The 11,527-nt window shown below is 36.8% G+C and overlaps 1 protein-coding gene across 1 annotated transcript in view; it reads left to right on the top strand.

The window, feature by feature from the left end:
* The window catches only part of LOC114067798 (membrane-associated guanylate kinase, WW and PDZ domain-containing protein 2-like), a gene marked incomplete at its 5' end in the record, with an annotated part of 514,387 nt that overhangs the window by 206,730 nt on the left and 296,130 nt on the right, over positions 1-11,527 (top strand). The window contains one exon of the mRNA XM_027903479.1: positions 7,114-7,233. Within this exon, the coding sequence (XP_027759280.1) occupies positions 7,114-7,233 (120 nt within the window). The remainder of the gene's footprint in view (positions 1-7,113; positions 7,234-11,527) is intronic.

Raw genomic sequence — 11,527 nt, 5'->3', positions numbered from 1 at the left:
AAAAAAAAAAAAGTATTTCACAGGATATACGCATCTGGAATCTAATAATCCTGGTAACCACCAGGCAGGAGATTATCTAGCTTACCTAATGCATATGTCTCAAGTTTAGAAAAGGTCAAAAGAATTATTGACTGAACCCATATTCCTTCCATAAAGGACATGCTTATCTCTTTCTATGTGCATTGTAAATCTCAAATTCAGGAATTCATTGTCTCTCTATAAATATAAAATATATTGGCCTAAGAATTATGTGGTGTTATAGAATGTGGGCACTACAACCTAGTGCACATTCCCTTAAGACTGCTTTTCACAATGTTATGTTTTGCTTCTTCAGAAAAAATCAAAATGTATCAAACAACATTGTGAATACCAAAGTATAATAAGAAACTATTAAAAACGTGCATCGGGCTTTTTTTTAAGGGTTTCTTTTGATACGACTCAAATTCACCAAATATATGTGGACACTAGACTGAACCACATAGTTAATCTATTATTTCCACTACTATTAGTAGATACTGATGATGCACAAGGATTGCAAAACTTCCTTTTAGTTTGCACGAATTAAACACCTAGAAATTAAACTATTAGTTCTGTGATGAAGTACAGCTAAGTGCTTTTTGTTTTCTACTGAAACTTGGTCAGAAAATCCTGGAATAGTAAAAACACATTGTTTATTCCAAATAGTGTCTGGTTTTTCTCTATGTACAGGTAACTTCGCAAATAATGTTGCAGTCTCAAAACTCAGCAATTGCTAAATGCCTGGCTTTCACAGAATCACAGAGTGATTGGAACTGGGAGGGACCTCTGGAGATCATCTTGTCCAAGCCCTGCTGAAGCAGGTTTACCTAGACCAGACTGGATGTAATCGTGTCCAGACAGGTTTTGAGTATCATCTTCAGAGGAGATTCCACAACTTCTCTGGGCTGCCCATTCTAGTGTTCTGTCTTCCACACAGTAAAGTTTTTCGTCATATTCAGATGGAACATCCTGTGTTTCAGTTTGTGCCCATTTACCCTTGTCCTGTCACTGGGCAGCACTGAAAAGAATCTGACCTCATCCTCTCGACACCCACCCTTAAGATATTTTTATGCATTGATCAGATCCCCCTCTCAGTTGTCTTCTTGCCTCACTGTGGAGAATTTAGCATCTTTGCTAACTGTCTTTGAATTGATTAACATCAAGATCTTCTTCAGGATCACATTTCCCAACAGCCTGCTTATTAATGCAAGTTGAAACTATTACCCCTGAGAAACATTTTCAGGAATCTGAAATTCATTCTTTTGCTTTTTCAGGGTTTTTTTGAAGGGATGAATCAGAGAAATTGCTGGTATTGCACACTTAGAAAGGGGAAAAAACCTTTCTTCTTCATGACCGTTGGCAAGAAGGGACTTATACCACTGTGGTTTATGTTGTTATTATGAGAATTATCATAAACACTTGAAGCTTCAGGCTTTGTAGTAGATCTAAAATCACTTTACTTGAAAATTATGTTTATTATTCTCTTCAGCTGGGAATTCAGTAGATCAAGACAAATGTGGTGTTTCTCTGCTTAATGCATTTAGTAATTTGACAAGATAGGTATAATTTCCCATACATTTCAGTTCCTCACAGTAATAGTGTTCCAGAGTAATTTGGCAAACAAACAAAACAGCTAATTAAGCATTGTTGAATTTTTCTAAGGCAAAATGCATTCAAGGTCATACCAAGGGCTCAGCTGAAGTTTATTAAAGATTAGCAGTCTGTTTGTGCAGGAGGGATCCTTCCAGCTACTCTAATGTATGACAGCCTGACATTCCACAGCAAGCTGTTGTACAGACCAGAATCACAGAATAAATTTTTTGTAGAATGTCTAATAAAAGGGCTTTATATATTAAAGACATTTTTCTACTTGTATTTTGTTACATTTGGAACAGATAAGCACAATAAGGCACTATTTACTTCCATACATTTGGAAAATTATTCTAGGAGTAGGTCATTATGTAAAAAAAGGACTAGGTTATTCCCGTGCCTTTCATTTAAATCCTTGTGGCAAAGACACACTTTTGCTTTTGGATTTGCCTTATGCAAAAGCAACCAATCTGTGAATTCAAATACAAATCAGGTAAATACTTATGAACATGTTTGATAGTGATGTACCATGTTTGCCCTTAACTTAGAAAAAAAAGGCAATAATTTAGATATTATATGTGTATAAGCTTGGAGCATTGAAATTCTTGAGCACAGTCTGTGAGCAGATATTAGACCATGCTCACAGACTGTGCTTGGACCATTCCAAGTCTTTCCTATTATGATTCCGAGAGTTTTAACTGACATTCATGACATTCCTATGCTGACCAATAAAAAAATTTGCCTCTTCCTCTTTTCCGTAACTACATGGAGTTAGCAATAAAAGAACTATTGAGGGAGTACCCTTCCTGCTTTTGAAAGTAGCAGAGCTGGACAGAAACTGTGAAGGCTCAGTGCTTCTAAGAAGAAATATTTTCAAAGTCAAACTGTGCACCTTGTTCCCAAATAAGCACTAAAATGTTGTAAATCTGTAATTGGATGCTGAGATTAAAAAGAGACAGGTAAACTCCTAGTTGTTCTACCTGTACAAACTGGTGTGGAGCTTTCCAACCCTAGAGCTCTTCTAGAATCAATAATTCTATACTTTTTTACTCATAATAGGAATCTTGCCTGAACACTGCATGAACTGACCGTTTTTCCAATCTGTACTAGCAGTCAGCATAAAAATTCTGTGTTATTTATTGTTCCCCAAGCTCATATAAGCAGTATTTCAAAAATAGTTTACTGCTATGAAATTAACACACTCTTTGTTCATTGTAAAGCTTTTCTTAGGTGTCTAAATGAATACCCTTAGGTGCCTTAAAACTCAGTTAAAAGAAAATACTCTTTCAAAGGCTGTTTATGTAAACAGCACCTAATTCCTCTCCTGGAATATGGCACCATCATACAACACAGCAATGAGCATGGAAAGCCTGCACTGAAGTATAGTGAATCACCATATTTCCCCTGTAGAACAGAAGAAACAAACTGCAAAGGGTCTTTTTAAAAAAATAATAATAAAAACAAGATGATAGAGAACGTAGCTTAAATACCTCTAAACTGTACAAGCTATCCATCTCAAAGCTATAAATCCCAATAAAGTGGTGGCTCACTGAATGCCCTTAATATTGGTTTTGAGAGCAGATGGATGAATGTTGCAGGTAGTGGTCATGAAATCAAAGGTCAAGATCAGTCCAGATTTTGCAGACCAAGATCCTTTAGTTTTTGAGGTACCTTCACGTTGTGTGACAGCACTTGCTTGAGTGGACTGGTCATGGTTACTTGCAAGCTACTCATTTTGTGTCTTCAGAAATAAAAATATATTACATTTATTATAAGTATGCATAGAGCAAATAACCCTTGCTTGTTTTGATCCTGAAAAATCTATAAGTATCTTTTTTTTCATTATGGAATTCAAAGATTTTTTTTCCATAGGTTACCATGGTAACCTAAAAAGTGGTAACTGGGTTCCTATTTTTATTTTACATTAATAAAAGGCTAAATAGCAAGTGTGTCCTACCTATTAGGCCTTGACACTGCATAACAAGGGCTGTTGTGTTTCTGTAGCAATAAGAGGCTTGGAATGAATCCTTTGTTTTAAGTCTTGAATCACCATAGGTTTCATACCTGTTTTTCTGTCTATACGAATGTAGTTAAGGACAAAATCTATTAAGAGGTCTAACTCTACATTAGGTTATAAGCAAGAAAAAAGAAAATTTGCTTATGATCCATAAGATTCCATTATGTAGATCTCAATGTTCAGACCTTGATGGGTGTTTAAAATGCTCTAGTAACTGTGTCCAAGTCTTTAAATCTGCACGTTGCAAACTCTATGGTGCTTACAGAAGACTATAAAGGATGATAGAAGTATTATTAGCAAGAACTCAGTTCCTCCAGGGTAAAGGAGTAAAAGAGGCAATAACCATTGATTATTCCATTAGCCAGGGAATTGCTTTAACCATTTCCAAAATCTCTGATCTTCTAGGCTGAGGGAATGAGAACAGATGCAGGAGGGAAATGAGATTCAGTAAGATTTTGTCTAGAGGCATAAAGTTCTGCTGGGAGTGGAAACAAACTGCTATACCTGGGCTAAGAGTCACCCTGAACTCAGGCAACTATTGATCATGGTTTGCTCCTTTCTCTGTTTTTTGAAGGAGGTGACTATTCAATCTCTAATAGATGTACAACCCTGAGTATAAAATACATTGCAGAGCTCTTGGAGCAGATTCCCTGAGGATTATGAGAAAAGAGGGTGAAACTTTCCATGTTGCCACCCAAGTGACAGTGTTATCTCCTGCTATTGTAGCATAGACATAGCAGGCGTAGGTGACCAAATTTTGCAATTTTGCCATCATCCCTCATGAATTACTGCTGAATATCTATGTGTTTAAAACAAACTAAAGTGTATTAACACTTAATAGCATAGAATAATTGAAAATTTAGATTGTAAGGGAGCTCACTAGCTCATCTGGTTCAACTTTCCACTCAAAGCAGGGTTTACCTCCGCATTTTGTGTAACTTGTATTTTTTTTCTGAGTGATAAACTTCTGATACTCCTGGTTTGGCTACTACAAAAATATTGAAGAAACAGTAAACTAGAGATACTCATCTAGTATGCCAGCTTCTTTTTCTGTGCCATATCTGGGAATAGCACAGCCTCAATTTGCTGACGTGTTTTATGAGGGAGATACAGTTCCTGTCAATAGGAATTTTTCACTTTGAGAGTGAAAAATTTCTCAGGAGAGAGCATGTAGATCAAACATCTGATGTCTGTGCTCTTAGCAGAGCTCCCAGGAGTTCAGGGGCTCAGCTGAATCCCTGTGCTTCTACACAGTTCTCTCAAAGGGCTGGAGATCATCGGGGATGCTGCTGCATCCCCAGGGGTCAGATGATCCATGGGAAGTAAATTCAGCATGTTTATGGACAATCCAAGTGTCTGAGTGCTTTAACCATACCATCTCCGAAACAAAACAGTGATCACAGTCACAGATTCACAGAATGGGTCAGGTTGGAAGGTTCCACAGTAGGTCATCTGGTCTAACCTCTCTGCTCAAGCAGGGTCATCCTAGAGCATATGTAACAGGATTGCATCCAGATGGTTCATGAATATTTCCAGTGAGAGAGACTCCATGACAAAGGTCAGTCTGTTCCAGTATGTGATCATTCACACAGTAAAGTTCTTCCTCATGTTCAGGTGGAACTTCCTGTGCATCAGTTTCTGCCCATTGCCTCATGTCCTAGCGGTTGGCACCACCAAGAAGAGCCTGGACCATCCTTTTGGCATCCCCCCTTCAGATATCTATACACGTAACGAGTACCCCTCTCAGTCATCTCTTCTCAAGGCTGAACAGGCCAAACTCCCTCAGCCCTTCCTCATAAGAGGGATGCTCCAGTCCCCCTGTCATTCTTCTTACCCTCCACTGTACTCACTCCAGGAGCTCCACATCTCTCTTGTACTGCCCAGCTACTTGAACCTAAAACTGCCCAGAACTGCACACAGTACTCCAGATGGACAAAGTACTCCAGGGAATAATCCTAAAGCACCCATTTCTGCAAATACAAAATTCACAGAAATGAACAGTCATATGAGTTTTCGTTTTAAATGTTGAGATGAGAAGGGAGTATGAATCAGAGAAATGAGGGAAAGAGTCTTACAGACTTATCAAAATACATTCCCATGTTAGCTACCAAAATACTAGCTTTGTAGGCTCGTTCAGTCCTGCCATAGATGTTCAGGCTGTCTGTGAGAAGAAAAAGGTCTCTATGACAAGCAATGGAGTAAACCTGTCTAGTGCACTTTTATGTCCCCGTGTGTCCTCCAGCAAGGAGGTTGGACAGCTTTGAAGGCCATCAGCTTTGGCAAAGCTAAGCACTGGCCAGTGGGAATCACTGATAGCATGAAAGTCCTGTCATTGCCACTGAGAGAACCTTGGCACTGCTAATGTGCTCTTTGTGGCACAGAGGTCTCCATTAGATCTAGATATAGAGTGAATGGGATTCAATATGAGATTAGGACAGCTGCATTTTGGTCAGTGGAAAGAATAATTTTGTGCATTTAGGGCAATGCAAGGGAGAGTCACAATACAGTGTTTAAGGTGGAGGATTAATAACTGAGGAAGAGACAATGATTATTATGTTAAGCTTTTGTCCAGAAAGTGGAAGACCTGATTTCTAGCCACTGCCTAGTCTTCAAACCAAACGCTGCTTGTGTGATTTAATCTGTATGGTATTGATAAAAAATTGATTGACTAAGATGTCTCAAACTCTTTGAGACTGAGAAAAACCTAAAAATCTCTTGTTTCCAAATGGAATTTTGAGACTTCTTTAGTGGTTTTAATCAAAGCAGGGATAGCCTGACAATGATAAAGTAGACCATTAGGAAATCAGGTCAATTTCAGATGCTTTCCTGCAAACATCCCTTCTATATTCCATTACTTCTGCTAACTAAGCCAAGTCACTTCTCAGCAAGAAATATTGTTTGTCAGCATATACAGAGTTCTGTCATCCAGAGATGACAATAGAGGCCATAACTAAATATAAACACCTTTGCAGTTTGATGGCATGATTAGCAGGTGATTGTAATCCAACAGGCCCTAAACTCTAACCGTTGGCCAAGTCCACTTATGGCTCTGAAACCAGCAGTATGAACATAACCCTTACAGATTTACTTATAGAATTCTTATTTTGTATACTAAATAAATGTCTAAAATATCATGAAGTAGATTAATTATAGACAAGACTATGTTTTTTGTTACCTCTGAATGCCTAATGTTACTGAGGGCCTTTTTAGTGATGTAAGAAGAACAACAGCATGACAGGTTTTCATTAGAGAGGATAAATGATATGGATCCAAGAAATGTCTGGCATGATCATAAACGTACATCTCATATGCCTCTACCAGCTTCAACAAACGTAGCTATATTGTTTTGAAAGACATCCTCACAAGGCAGATATGCTATGTAAGATATTATATAAATGATGTACTTTGTGAATTTTCCAAAGATTTCAAACAGATCATTCCACATTTAGGCCACATGCTTGACAGTATGTCTTTTATCTTATTAATAGGCACCACAAGGCCACATAAGGAGGGGGAAGTTCCTGGTGTGGACTATATTTTCATCACTGTTGAAGATTTTATGGAATTGGAGAAAAGTGGTGCTCTCTTAGAAAGTGGGACATATGAAGGTAAGCACACCTTTACTACTAAATTTGTATCATGTTTCCATTTTACTTTTTTTCTAATTTGATGGAATTGCACTGGGTCATCCTGTTACAAATGTGTCACTGCTACTGTTACCAGAAATTTGTGAATAGCAATATGGTCATTATGAAAATATTTTCATATGTAAAAGCTAAATGGGTTTATTGTAATTTTAGTGTATTATAGAGGTTAAGAGAAACATGATAATACATACCTTACAGGAACAGGAACACTAGACCTTTACATCAAGTAATTGAAGACATTTCCACACGATTGTCTAGGATAGGGCAAACACACTCTACAACTTACACTCAGTAATCAAATGTAAGGCTGACACTTTCCCTTTGCATGTGTGATCCTGCAAATACCTATCCATATCAGAGGTTGAAACCTCACTGCCTAAAGTAAAAGAGGAAGGATTTGCTGTGCGTGTCTTATGGGCTTTGTAAAGTTACTGAAAAGAACTCATTACTTTTGTAATATGACAGAGGGATAGGAACTGTCCTAATGTTTTTATTAGAAGATGCCTGCCTACGGGGCAAAGAGCCAGCAGCTTATTGCAGAACACTGCTTCCCAGGAGAACTGATGATTCATTTGATTTTAAAACTATTCCAAAACACAGCTGTCCTGAAAGTGAAACTACTGTAAATAGGGGTGTAGTTGTATAGCATGGTATCTTAATAAAACCAGAATAGTGATACACTATTTTAAACCAGGTGTTTCTTAGAAATACACTAGTATTTAAACTAGCTGAGTAATGGATAGCGATTTTTTAATGTAATATGCAAAATTACAGGGAACACCTGTTACATGAAAAATATGACCCACACATATGAGACCCATTCACTGGGTGAGTGGAACCTTTTACAGAAAGCAGGCCCATATTTCTGCCTTGAAGCAAAAGGAACAATAAAGACCTTTTTTGTCCTGGCTTTGTTCCTGTCAAGGAAAGTATCTGAAGATAAATAAGAAGCTATTCACCCCAAAAAAATCGTTAGCTGAGTTATAAATAGCAGCAAAGAAGGTAATACTTCTAATCAGCACGAAGTATCCGTTGTGAATTAAATAAATTTTCATTAAGAATATATCAATACAGAACTTGTAACAAAGATTTACATTAACAAAGGTCAAATAAAGGAAAATATATAATCTTTTCCCTTTTGACTTTTTTCACCACTGTCTGACGTGATAGTACAACTTACCTAAACATTAAAACAACGCCACAGTTTTATCAGAGATTTTATCGGAGATTCTCAAAATAACAAGTCTTTCTCGAAGTGTCTTTTTGTTACCTTTTGTTACCTTTGTTACCTTGAAACTAACATTAGAGGAGCTTAAGTGTAGCACAAGTCTGTCATTTCTTGACCAAGTAATTTCATTAGTTTATAGCAAGTTTGTAGAGATTGAACTGCTAGGTTTAATTAATTCACAGTGCTCTTCTGTCCCTCGAGGGGTACTGAGATGTGTCTTCTAATACCAGCTACCAGAGCTGAGTGGACAGCAAGCTGAAATATTAGTTGAGGAAGTCTGCATAACTCCTCAAATCAGTGGAGGACCCAGCTGAAGAGAGGTCCAAAGCCGTGACTGTGCAATGTCTGTCACGTCATTCGCTTATCACGGATGACAAGTTCACTGAAGCCAAGAAGTCAGAAGCTAAACATAAAGAAAAATAGACTCAACAGACCAATTCTCCCTAAAGCCTGTCTTTGATTCCCGCATTTCTTAATCAGATGTGCATTCTGAAAAATAACAGATAATATATTATCTGTCTATGCATTATGGCAAATAATAGGTAACACCTTAAAAAATATAAGTAGTATACAGATACCGTTTCTCCTGTTCCCATGCAAATACTTTTGGACATTGCCTTACAGAGTTATACCCCCAGTTTCCTGATTAATTCTTGACTATAGCACATTCCTCTGGAAAGAATTTTGCTAATCATCCCATCACAAGTTTTCCTGAGCACATTAAGTTTGCAGCAATTAAATTTACTGGTGACAATTATACCAAGCAGAGCAAAGAAATTTTCAATTTCCCTCATGAGGAGAAGATGATTTTTGAATTCTTCCATAGATCAAGCAACTTATGTGAGCATGCATATTCTGGGAGATGAATTTTCTCTCCTTATCAACACTAGTTATGAGCTCTCTGAAAAAAAAAATCAACCATCTTTTTAATGATTCTCAGTGTTAATAGATTGGTTTGCAGATATTTTTTTTGTCTTAAAAAAAAGTCATTCTGTATTTAGCTAAGTTTCTATAGAGTGGCTAAGTCAGTCTGTTGTCTAACTACAACCACTATGTACCAGTTAGTCTCTACCAGAAAAATGTTTTAAAGAAGAGATTTCTCATTTAGTTGAGATAAAGAGACAGACTGCGTGCATGTGTTGTTTTTCACCACTTCCTGACTAGAAGGTTTTTTTCAGTCAACTTACCTTCTACTGGGTGAATTTCAAAGCAAATCAGAAGCTTCCAGGTAAACCAGAGGAGAAGGAGGTCAAGTGGAGACTTACCTGACACTGAGTGTTTGTATTGCTCATTGCAGTACATGGTATTGTTGGGAGGGGGGCTATTTTCTCATAGTAATGACAAACCCAGTGAAAACATTCAGAAACATTTTGTTCTATTGCGAGCAAATAATAGTTGTGATTCCAACCTGGACAGGATGTAACCCAAAAGTGAAAGCAGTATTTATGCTTAGAAAAGTATAGTCCTATAGTTCTTCTCTTTTTTTTCTTTTTTTTTTTTTAAGCACACATTATTTTTTGAGTTTTAAATAGATCTTTAAGTTATAAAAATGTCTGAATTAAAAATAGGATACTCTGTGCCCTCCTTACTACTTCAGGCTTTCTTCATCTACCATTTTTGTGGCAATTGTGAATGACTGTAATATTCCAAAGTACTGTAGAAATGCAGTAGTATCTTCATGATAAAAATTCTACAAATCTTCTATTTTTACCAGTTTTTTTAAATATGAAAACATTTAATTTCAGTAGGACATTATTTCATTATATCATTAATTGGCCTTTTCTATTCATGTCTTTTTGAGTAACTGGTAGGTTAAAAAGCTATCTTTATACATATGAGTTATTTTAAACATACATAATGATATATAAACAGTTGCTACATGTTTTGTGGCTTATTTGTGGCAAAGTTCCCTGTCAACCTATGTAACAATATTCAATGCAGAACAAAAAGAAGAATACAAGGGTCAGTTCCACTCTCACTCACATTAACAGTCCAAGTCACATTAACTTCAGTGACATTGTGACTGAGATCTGAATTTGTAATAAAATTACAAATTTTATTGTACATATTTATGTAAAATTAAAAATTTATTGTACACCAGCACCTTGCTATTTGAGGTAGGGGGTGTTGGCTGAAGCACACCAAACTCACATATTTGGAAGTCTTTGTATAATAGCACAGTCAAATCCTAAAAGTTTCACCTTATTTCCTTTCTAGCAGAATTTCAATTTACTGTACTGATTAAAGGAATCCTGGTTTGGCTCAGAATGATAACTTCACTGGAGATAAAATGCCAACACAGCTGAATATCCAACACAGATATTGGGATAACATAAAATAACCATGGTTCTGTGTGCAGAATGAAAGCCACTGTCATGCAGATTTATGTAACACAGGAAGACATGCCCCAGCAAAATAATCCACATTCCTTTCCTAATGAAGATCATAGATGGTCTTTAAATTGACACAATGTGTCAATCTATAAAATACAGAAGAACAAAAGATGTGATGAACAGACAAATTGTGTGTGTATGTGTGTGTGCTGGCTTTTACAACTTCTCCAATAGGAGGTTCGTCTCAGCGTACTGTCATCTCTCTGACATGTGAAACTTGTATAGAGACTTCGTGGGTCACTGACATCAAATGTTGTTCCCATCTCCTTATTAGATCAGCAAAATTTCTTAGCCAGTGCAGCACATCAGTAGACTGAAAATGTACTTCAACTGCACGTTGCTTAAGAATGCCAATGCTCATAAACAGAAATGTAACAGCTTCAGTATTATTTCCAGAATCCATACATGTTAAGGTACATGATTGAAGGTTATGGTAAGACATCATTATGAAGTGTTAATAATGTAAGAGTGTAAGAGTAACACATGCCATGGGTGGAATTGCCTTTTAAAAGTAACATATGCAGTAGCAGTTCTAGAAATAATGAGAAATGTTCAGTGTATAAGTGGTGTAAGAAAAAGAAATATGGTTGTTGGTAATCCATGAGGACATAAATGTATTTCAAATGCACAAAAG

The sequence above is a fragment of the Empidonax traillii genome, unplaced genomic scaffold, assembly GCF_003031625.1.
Source record: "Empidonax traillii isolate 1590-97213 ecotype Southwest subspecies unplaced genomic scaffold, ASM303162v1 scaffold968:size590757, whole genome shotgun sequence".
Lineage (NCBI taxonomy): Eukaryota > Metazoa > Chordata > Aves > Passeriformes > Tyrannidae > Empidonax > Empidonax traillii.
Note: the sequence above shows the minus strand (reverse complement) of the source record. Positions and strands in the feature narration are given on the sequence as shown.